The 10,759-nt window shown below is 47.1% G+C and overlaps 1 protein-coding gene and 1 long non-coding RNA gene across 2 annotated transcripts in view; both read right to left on the minus strand.

Annotated features, from left to right (window-relative positions):
* Positions 1 to 620, minus strand: part of rbpjb (recombination signal binding protein for immunoglobulin kappa J region b) — a gene marked incomplete at its 3' end in the record, with an annotated part of 57,673 nt that extends 57,053 nt beyond the window's left edge. Inside the window, 1 exon segment of the mRNA XM_025010575.2 lies at positions 468 to 620. Within this exon segment, the coding sequence (XP_024866343.1) occupies positions 468 to 487 (20 nt within the window).
* Positions 621 to 5,285: 4,665 nt separating this feature from the next.
* LOC119617163 overlaps positions 5,286 to 10,759 on the minus strand; it is a 16,600-nt gene continuing 11,126 nt past the window's right edge. Inside the window, exon 3 of the long non-coding RNA XR_005233346.1 lies at positions 5,286 to 6,196. This is a non-coding gene — a long non-coding RNA (uncharacterized LOC119617163). The remainder of the gene's footprint in view (positions 6,197 to 10,759) is intronic.

Consider the following 10,759-nt stretch of genomic DNA (forward strand, 5'->3'; position numbering starts at 1 on the left):
TACCTCCGCCGCGAGACAGTCGGGAGTGAGCTAAACGGCATATTTCTTTCAGGGGTGAGGTCTACGTGGGGGCAAAGCGCTGCCTCGTCGGTTGTGTTTTAGCCCCGCAGGCTAGTCGGGGAGCTAGCAGCTCTCCGTTGTTCGGCGGAGGCAGACCACCGAGGGGGGAGGGAGGGGAGGGAGGGGAGAAGACACGCTTAGCCGGGGCTAGCTCACCAAACACTGCAGCAACAAGACAAGTCGGCTCGGGCAAGTAGCGATAACTGGTCAAAGAAAGGAGGGGGAAAAACACCCGCACTCACACGCATCAGGGCAACAAAAAACGGGGGTTTTAGCCCCCGAAGTCGTGGATAAAACACTTCACAACACGCAGAGCAGGTTACACATGAAGTAAAAACCGCACAGTTCCATGTGAACAACTTATATTCCCTTCAGCTCCCACCGCCAGCCCCGAACCTCAGACTCACCCTGTCACAACAGGCGCCATCTTCCACAAACTCTCACCAAAACTCCAGTACTCGCGATATCCTTCTCCTCTCCGACAACAGCCCAACAATCCGCCGAGACAACAGAAGCAGACTGGAGGTGTAGGGACGAGGGAGGCAGGGAGAAAAAAAAAAAAAAAACGGAGAGCGAGAGAGGAGGGAGGGGGGAGGCGGAAAACAGCAACACTCCGAGGGAGAGAGAGAGAGAGAGAGAGCGAAAAAAGGGGGCAGACGCCACAACAACAGGCGTGGGAAACTTCCGAGTTATCGCGAGAACTGGAAAACTCTCACAATAGGCGATCGCTGGCGGAGCGTGAGATCTCGCGAGATGTGCGCGAAGCGGAGCAGTTGTTTATCTTGCGGCGTTGAAATACTATTCCCACGTGTTTACCGGATAATAAATTACAGCACCGATCGTTTTTAATGGGAAAAAAAACATTCATGACGAGAAATCCTCGCTTTTCCCAGGCTCACACACACACACGTTGTCTTTTCATGATGGTATTCTGCATTCACAGCTGCATCTCATTAGAGCCAAAATAATATTTATATTTTTTTTACACTTTTGGGGCCCTTAAGTTGCAACATAGGTTAACTGGTAAACGTTAAATTATATTTAGAGTTTTTAATGATTATGTCAAAATTCACATACATCAGGGAATGGTCAATTCTTTACATCCACTGTTAGATGTTCAAGTTTACCTTAGTAGTAGTTTAATAAGTTTATTTTTCTTTAAAAACCTGACAACCTGTGAATGATGCTTGGCTACTACCACACCTAGTTGTAGCCGTTTAAGGGTTTGCTAAAGTCAATTAACTGTGGCGGCCATCTTTAATTGGATTAATTCCAAAAAGTTCAGTTGGAGTCGTGGGCGTACAACCAGTGGGTCCTTGCTGAGAGTTTGCCTTAAAATCTGACATAGTGGTTCATGACATATTTTGCTAACAGACAGGCAGAGTTAATGGCAAGTTTTGGAGCACGTGTTGGTTGGATGATGCTCAGCTACTACCACGCCAAGCTCGGCCTCGGCGTCTGCTAAACCGACCGAGTTGGCACCATTTCTGTGTTTGCCGAGGTCGCTTCGCCGTGGCGGCCGTGCTGAACGGGATTTTAAGATGGCCGTCCTCTGGCTCGTGAGATATTTTGCTAACAGTTGGGACGAACGGAACAACAAGAGCTTTGAGCCACCGTGTCAGACGATGCAACAGAGAACTTTCACACCACCAAAGGCATTTCTTTTTTTCCAAATCGCCGTTCGGAGGCCGCTGTGCATCTCTCCTCTGCTTTGCCTCGTGTGTTTTCCCAAATCTCTCAGCCCCGTTCCTGTTTTGCCCTGTGCAATCTCGTGTTTTTTTTTTGGGGGGGGTGGGGTTTGTTGATCAGGCGAAAGACGACGGCAGAGAAAGATAAAAAATCAAAAATAAAACAACACAAAACCAGCGTGGGAGTTGATGGGCCTTCAAGGACACGCCGACTCAAAATAAGAGCAGCAATTAACGGAAGGGATTCTACGCTCCCAATTGACATTCCCCTTGGGTAACATTGCGCTCCCTGTTTCGAATGTGGAAACAATGGTGCGACCACATGAGGATGGGGGGGGGGCATGCAAGGCAGATTAGTACACTGCCATCACATTGGGGGAGTCCCATGACCACCCTTCACATCAAACCTCAGTTAAAAGTACAAGGGAGCCTATTATTTCCAAAGATCACGCTTGGAATTGTGGTATAGGTGTTATTATCCTTCCTGTGTGTGTGTATGTGTGTGTGTGTGCGTCAGTTTCTCCCCCAGCCAGAGAGCGCATTCCAGGAGTTTGTGCCTTATATCATCCTCACAACAAACAGGTCAGGCCCTTCTTGTTTACCCGGGAGGGGACGTGAAAGCCGTAAACCTCCATGTAGGTCCCGCAGCCTCCATTTAAATGTGTTTGGCGTCTTTGTTCCCCTTAAACAAGCGACTTCTGGTGGGAGTTCCGCCGACTTCAAAAGGCCCTTCCGAGACCACACCGACGGGCAAGTCGGCGCTTTCGCTTTGTCGGTTGTGGAGCGTGTGACCCGGCCGTGGCTCCGGGCTGACACGAGGAGAGAGAGAGGAAAAAAAAGGACTTAAAGAGCAAACACAAACGAGTTAGTTGAGCTCAAGCTTAGTTGGTTTCTAATCAAATATTTTTGACCTGAGATTAAATAAGTACTTCCTACATTTTCAACAGAAAAGAAAGGTATAAGAAAGGCAGAAGATTAAAAGTGTAAGGAGGCAGAGAGTCAAACTGTATTCATTTTTTTTTTTTTGCCCGTTTCCAGTTTTTCTGCTAAAATGCACATAGGTCAAATGTGGCCCGAGGGCCAGAAACGGCCCTTGGATCACCTCCATCCGGCCCTGGACATTGTTAAATAAAAAAAAACTAAATCACTGGATACATCTTGAATCAAGTGCAAATAAACTACATGCTGCCTTTTTACCTGTCTGAGACATAAAACATCACTCAAATACCCCTTAATGATTGTTTTTTTTTTGTTTTGTTTTGTTTGGTCTGTTTGCCACATTAGCTGTTCGTAATTGTGTTGAGACATAAGTTTCAGCCAAGGGGAATTTTCAATACAGTATATATGATATGATATAATATTATAATGCAATATGATATATGAGATTATGTGATATTACATTATAGGATATAAAATTATATGATACAATAAGAGATGTGATATGATATGGTACAGTATGATATATGAAATGATATGATATGATATGATATGATATGATATGATATGATATGATATGATATGATATGATATGCAGCTCAAACCACATCTTTTTTTTAGCTCAATCTCTGTAAAATCTATGTTTCAGTGGGTAACATCCATCAGCTGCTGCAACCATCTTGAATCAGAGTAAATGCAAAAGTAAATCTTTTGTTGCTGATTAACTTTTGCAATTTTTACTTTCTGAGAGTTTTTATTAAATCTATCCACTGGTTTATGAGCTACACCAGTTCGCTAACAGGCAGACAGGGTTAAAGCTGACAGTTCATGACAAAGTTTTCCAAACAGGCTCAGCTGTAGACGTACAATCCACTGATGACTTTCTGAGAGAAATCTTTCCTCCGGTTCATGAGATATTTTACTAACACAGCAGACGACCATTCAGCGTTGGGGGCACAGCCCCATCATTCCTGTGTGTTTCCTCTGGTGTACACAGTATGAATTTGCACATTTTTGTTCTTTTTTTTTCAGATGCACAATTTCTTTTTACGGCTCTTGCCTGTTCTGCCAAGGGAACAGAGAACCGAGCGGGGCGGCGGAGAGCGCGCCTGGAAAGCGGCCCACATTATAAAGATGCAGAGACGAGGACCTCATCCTGCCCTCAACCATTTTTTCCTTTCCTCGTCCTTTTTTTTTTTTTATAGTCAGCGGAGAACCTCTCGGTGCAGTTTGGGGTTGAACGGGGGAAGCATAAAGTTTCCTGAAATGTTTTACAGCTGAACACAGACTTTTTTTTTTCTTTAAACGGGAAGGGGTGGGGGGAGGCAGCTACACAAGTGCCATGTTTTTCAAAGAAACTGAGAGCAAAACAGAAAAGCAGAAGGAGCTGGTTCGCTTTTACTTTTTGAGTAATTTGACGACATGATTTGAACTTTTACCGTTTCTTTTTTTGGTTCCTGGAAAAAAGAAAAAAAAAAAGCACACGCAAACATGACTCCAGCCTTCTTTTAGGCTTTTTTTTTTTTCTTCCAAATTTCTTTTAACGCCTGCAACATCATCTCGACCGAGCTCCCCGTCTCGTCCTCTCATTAAAAGTAAAACTGTTTTCTTCTTCTTCTTCTTCTTCTTCTTTTTTGTTCTAATCGGGAGGCCGAGCCAATGCAAGCAATCATCTCTAAGCCGTAAGCCTCGGGTCTATAAATCCCCTCACTTGACTTGTTTAAGCTTGCGGCTCAGAGAAGAGGGAAAGATTGAGACGGAAAGGGAAGAAAAAAAAATCCCTGTCCTCGTGTGGAAACGCCGTTCATCGCTCCATCTGGGCCGTCTCTGTGGAAGTCCGGCCTGCCGCGCCGATCGGACGAGCGTCCCCGTTGATCTCCCTAAGCCGAGGGCCTTCTTACAAATAACGGGGCCGATAAAGAGAAAGAAAGAACTTATCTGTGAAGTCGAAGAGTTTAAGAAAAGAAAAAAAAAAAGCGAGCCGACCAATTAAGGAAGTGCTGGTCGAGTTTCGTGATTAGGAGCTCCCTTGACTCAAAGTCATTTGATCCATCCAGCGGGGATGGTGAAACTTCCTGAAAATGAGCGCCGCACGCAGACCCCCGGTCGAGGCGAGAGGCAGCTGGGGTTTTTGGAGTCACTGGGTCAAGTGTGAGGCGGCGTGGACACGGAGGACGGGCGCGGGCCCCAGAGTGAAACAGGAAGTCCGAAGTCGGCACGGAGTCCAGCGCCAACCTGGGCCGTGTTCGCCTCTGCGGACGTCGCGAGGAGAAGATAGAGTCAAACTAACGGGTCATGTTGTACCGGCGAACGGCGTCCCTGTCTCTCGGGGACACCCGGGGCTGGACAAGACGAGAGCAGGACAGCCTGACAAAGGAGGAGTCCGCGAGGGACACGTATTTCCACTTGTTCCCGAGCCTTGCTCGCACGGCTCGTCGCTCCGATTAGGTCGCGGACGCGTCGCGTGACGCCCGGCTGCTTCCTAAAAGCGATGGTGGGGTGAGGGGTTTGCAGACTGTCGGGGGTGGGGGGGAGAGAGAGCCAAAAGCGTCCAGGTTTTTTTTTTTTTGCAAACGCGCTCTTTTGAAAGAGAGGCCAATCGGGGGCACGAGGAAAGAGACGTTTCCCCTTTTCCTGGACTCCCGGCGGTTCACGGCGAGTTCAAGCTGCCAATCGCACGCGGGGCGAGAAGTGTGTCCGCGCACGCCATCCGGCCAAACAGACGATTCCGACACGCAAGGGGGGTGGGGGGGCTTCAGAAGCGTCAACTACTGTGATCTGCTGTGTGCCAGGAACTTCTAACACCCCCTAATTTCGGACTGAAATCCAATCAGTCCGAAGGTTACGTCTCAAACTGGCCTCCATTGTGCTTCGATGATTCAGTTTATTTCTATAGCGCCAATTCACACCAGCAGTCGTCTCAGGGCGCTGTACAAATGTTGGTCAAAGTGGTTTATCTTAGGCAATGATTCCCAAAGTTGGGGTCAGGACACCAATGTGGAGCAGGGGTCCTTAGATAATCTCCAGATATCAGCTTACAATTAAAAACCTAGTTTTTATGATATATTTACACCATAATTGTTACAAAGAATTGAAATACAAGCCAGAAAGTGATTAAAAGAATAGCATAATGGATGTTAAGACTGTTTGTGTTGTCATTATGTCCTTATTTAATAGGCTCATTAGCATTTTTGGATATTGAAACATCCAACAGATGGGGTCACACACCTTCATCACTGTTATTTTATGGGTCAGAAGCTGAAAAGTTTGGGAACCGCCGACCTAAGGAAGCCAGCACATGGCGTCAAATCTTCATTTCGTTGCAGTTTCCAATCCCGAGCAGCACGGTGGCGACAGTGGGAAGGAACGACTCCCATTCAATGGGAAGAAACATCCAGCAGAACCAGGATCAGGATCAGGATGGGCGGCCATCTGCCTCGATTCTCTGGAGTCAGAGAGGACAAAAAAACGGGACGCAGACGAACACAGAAGGACTGGTCCAGGTGGAGTTTCTATGGCAAGAACAAAGGAAAACCACGGGTTAATGCCAGCAATAATTACAAATACAAACATGGGGAGCGGAGAGAGGAAAGACAACAGCAGAGCGAGGAAATGTGGACAGTTTGTCTTCCAGCAGCATAACTAAGGGATCAATCAGGAAACCCTAACTATAGGATTTACCTAAAACCGCGTCTACTCTTATAGCAGACAGGGTGTCAGCCTCACGGACAGAAACTGGAAATTGGTTCCACCAGAGAGGAGCCCGAGAACTAAAAGCTCTGTCTCCCATTTTAGAAACTCTAGGTACCACAAAGAAACCTGCAGCCTGAATTTGACAGGCAGCCAATGGAGAGAAGCTAAAACTGGAGAAGTCTGATCTCTGGTCAGAACTCTGGCAGCAGCGTTTTCAACCAACTGAAGACTTTTTAGGGAGTTTCTTTGAACATCCAGATAAAAAAGAATTATAATAGTCCAGCCAAGAACTGATAAATACTTGGAGCAGTTTTTCTGCATCGTTTTGGGACGACATGTTTCTAATTTTGGCGATACTGCGCAGGTGGAGGAAAGCTGTCCTGGTAACAGTTTTAACGTGGGGGTTAAAAGACACGTCCCAGTCAAAAGGAGGAGAAGCTCTGTCTCTGTCAGAGTTTAACAGACTTTTATTCTATTATTTCACAAACGTGAAGCAACAACAAGGATCCATAAATTTTATCGCGTGATGGTTATCAACAGAGACGACGAGGGGAGAAAAAAACGCCAAAAACCAGAAGACAACCCATCTCCTGTGCAGATTTCATTCTCCTTTTCACTGGAGGGAAGAGGTTTTTTTTATTTAAAAAAAAAAAAAAAAAAAAAAAAGTTATATGAGCCCCAGTCCGGGCTGACTTGGCTTTGGTTCTTGTCGCCATCTTTTTAAATCCGCCTTCGCCTCGGACTGTTGTGAACTGATGTAAAAAGCAGGGCTCGGAGAACATGTTGAACGCATTACTTTCTAAAAAAAAAAAAAGAAGACAGAATTGACACCATTAGTTTTATAAGAGGACTGCCTCCTGACAAGCGTGACGCGGCAAGGAACAAAATTCCAAAGTTGTGGGATTCAGTTGCAGCGTGATATTTTGAGTGTGTCTCAAAACGTCGCAGTCTTGGACGTCCTTGACCACTCGTGGACTCCGCCATTGGCACATTTTTATTTATAAAGGCCACACTAGGGCTTCTTCCGTCATATTTGTTGGCCTTTATGAAGAGAAAGTCCACCGGTGGATACTCTCTTCGCTGTGAGAAATTATTTTTACTTTTGGCGCCTAAAGATGCAGATGCAGATACATTCGTTGGTAACCCCTCACAATATTATATAAACTGATGTCACTTCTCCACGAAACTTTGGAGCTCACCAGCGTGCATTTTGCCAAATTGATGTTTGGCTTTTTTGTGTGTGTGTGTGAATTTTTTATTTTTTTTTGCCAAACAGTGGAGCACTCCCGGATCTTCTTCCCATCTAAATGGCGCCGTCACGCGCCCCACTGTCCCGAGCCTCTTCCTTTACTCGTCCTTTGCTCGTCGGCCGACTCCAACGCGGGATTTCCGGAACTTAAAGCGGCCCGTTAAACATTCCAGGTCTCCTTTATTTTGCTGTTCGAATTACAGGGGCTTGAAACATCGTCTCCCCCGAAGCCTTAAAGTTTAAAAACACGGCGGTCGGCCAGGCCTAAAGCCAGCGTTTCCAGAAAGGTTTATATTTTTGTTTTTTTCTTCTTTCGACGAGAAGCCCGGCCAAAAAAACACGTTCGAAACTCCTACCCTTAAGAGGCTAATCAGGCACGAGATCAACGGGACGCTGGCGTTCGGTGAACTCAGAGCATCGACTGGTTTAGCTTGGCCGGCCTTCCCTCCGTCAGAGCGGGCTTTCTGAAGCCAAAGTGTGGTGAAGTCTGATAGCTGAGGCAACACGAAATGTCAGTGTGTGTGTGTGTGTGTGTGTGTTTTATTATTTATTTTAAACGAGACCGAGTGGCAGGCTGGATTATATCACCGCGGAAGAATTGATGGACAGATATTTGTGGGCGCAAAGTGCTTCGCTTGACTCAGCTCAAAACCTCAAAGAAATTCCTATTTGCTTCTTTAATAGATTACTTTGGTATTAAAAAAAAAGAGAGGGGGAAATAGAAATTGGCTCGGGTGTTTATTAAACTAATATTCGGGGCCCGCTCTCAGTTTTCCTCATCCTCTTGCACTTGTGAACTTGTACAACATGATACGACTGGATGTTTGTGTGACTTTATAAAAAAAAAAAAAACGTAGGCCGCAATTGCAGTTGTTTTTAGAGCCGGTGCTTAAACAAGCCAGCCTCACTTTCACTTTTTTTTTTTTGGTAACCGCAGCATATTTTGGCTGCTGGGGGTTTAGAGGGAAGGAGCCGCAGCCAAGTGAACTTCTCAAACCTTGACCTTTGCCTCTTTAACGCCCACACACACACACACACACACACACACACAGTCTCAACAACAAAACACACACTCACACACACAGAGAGAGCACCAAACATGTTGAAGAGCCTAACTCATTGGAAATAAAATTTCAAAAAATAAATAAATAAATTTGGCAAACTTGCTCTGACACGCAGAAAGAAAGAAAGATTCGACCCGGTGTGTGTGTGATACGCAACGCCCACACATGGAGTCCGCACACACTCTCCGGCCAAATGGTCGCACCGCCGAGGCCGTGACCCCCACCACCACCACCACCACCGCCACCTCCACCTCCCCCAACCCGAGCCCTCATCCCCGCTCCTCCTCACCGGCTATCTGTCTGTGGGCTGATAGAGACGAAGGGAGGCGGAGGAGGAGGAGGAGGTTAGTGAGGGGCAGGAAGCAGACTGGTGATTAGGACTTCGGAGGTGGTAGGGGGTGGAGGGGTGGGTTGGGGGACGAACGTACCCCTGACCCCCCCCGTCCGTCCGTCCCGTTCCTGGCAGCCGGCCTACTGCTTGACGACAGCGAGAGCCAGAGCCCGGAGGCCCCCGCGAGTGTTTCTGGTGTTTCCACGCCCACGGAGCAGAGAGTGGACATCCGCGTTCGTACGCACAGCAAAGATTTATGGGATAGTTTTTTTGTTTTTTGTTTTACCCACACTTCATGGGCACTGGTTGTCTTTTTGTTCTTAAATGAAGATTACACGCTGTAGCTTTGGCCTGTTTGGCCCGAACTGCTACTGGTTAAACCGAAAGCGGATGTTAGCATCTCCTCAATGAGCGTGCTAGCATTAGCATTTGAAGTGGGGCTCTGTGGAAACATTACAAACGATTAATACTTCACCTACATAGCCCTTTGAATAACCTTTGAACAAACTACACAGTTATTCCTGAAGAAATATTGCGATATTCCAAACAGAAGTGCCCCGAGCTAAACGGCTAGCGGCTGCGCTTGCTAACCACAGAGTTAGCATTAGCATTTGGAGAAGGAGCAGCTTCCTTCACGTCTGAAGTTGGAACTAATATCTTGGAAATACATCACGTGCGACCTAACCGGGCTCCACTTGCAAACCAGAAAGCCAGGATTGGCTCATTGCTGCGCTCAGCGACCACGCTAACCACCAGCTAGCCTAGCCTAGCTTGAAGTCAGGCTAGGCTAGGTTGAAGTTTTTTTTTTTCTCACATTCAAACACCGAAGCAAGGCGTTCGCTCGTAGATGTGCAGTATAATGCGGGCTAGGCACAATGCTATCGCCGCTTCTCGTGTACGAAGCGGCCATGTTGCGTTCCGAGGACGGGGCTGGTGAGAAACGTGGCAGTTTTTCACTCCTGGTGGCGTTCCGGTCACTTTTAATCGTCTTGAAACTCAGAAACTCTTGAGTTTCGATTACAAACGGAACGCACGGACACCCGCGGAGAAAAACCGCACCTGTCTAACTAAAAATGTTTGCAAATGTTAGGAGTTTTTGTTTGTTTGTTTGTTTTTTAAAAATCCCATTTTGGGAAATGTGCTGACCACCAGCGTGGCACCGTTAAACAAATCTGCAAGTCAAAATGTTCCAAATTGGGGAAGGGAAAAACAAAACGCCACTTCCCTAACCGACATGCTCACCAAGCCTTCACGTTTGGGGAGTACCTCTGAAAAGCCGACAGGCAGAATCAAATCTTTTTGGCGAGCGACTGGACTGATTTAGCGGCGCTGTACGCGATTGAGCGAGGCCGGATGCTCTCTGGCAAGTGGGAGCGGGTGAGGAAATGGGATGGCAGGCATTCAGCGGGGCGGGGGGGGGGCTTTAGAAACGCAGGTGCCTTAATTGTGCTCCGATAAAGCCTCGGCGAGTGGGCAAACCTGTGAATGAGTGGCCGATGAAAGGAGGGATGAATGAGGGCTCACGTGAATGAGTGAATGAGTGAGCAAAAAAAAACACCAAAAAATGAGTGCCTGGAAGAGGGAGCGCTCTGTGGGGAGGCTGGAGAAGATTGTGGCGATGTTAGAGGGGAGGTGGGGGTGTCGGAGGGTCGGGGAGGGAGGCGAAGGGATGCGTTGAAGGAGAACGAGACGGAAAATGGGGGACGAGCAGAAGCAGGGATGTAGGAAAGGTAGAGGG

Source organism: Kryptolebias marmoratus, linkage group LG7, assembly GCF_001649575.2.
Source record: "Kryptolebias marmoratus isolate JLee-2015 linkage group LG7, ASM164957v2, whole genome shotgun sequence".
Taxonomy (NCBI): domain Eukaryota; kingdom Metazoa; phylum Chordata; class Actinopteri; order Cyprinodontiformes; family Rivulidae; genus Kryptolebias; species Kryptolebias marmoratus.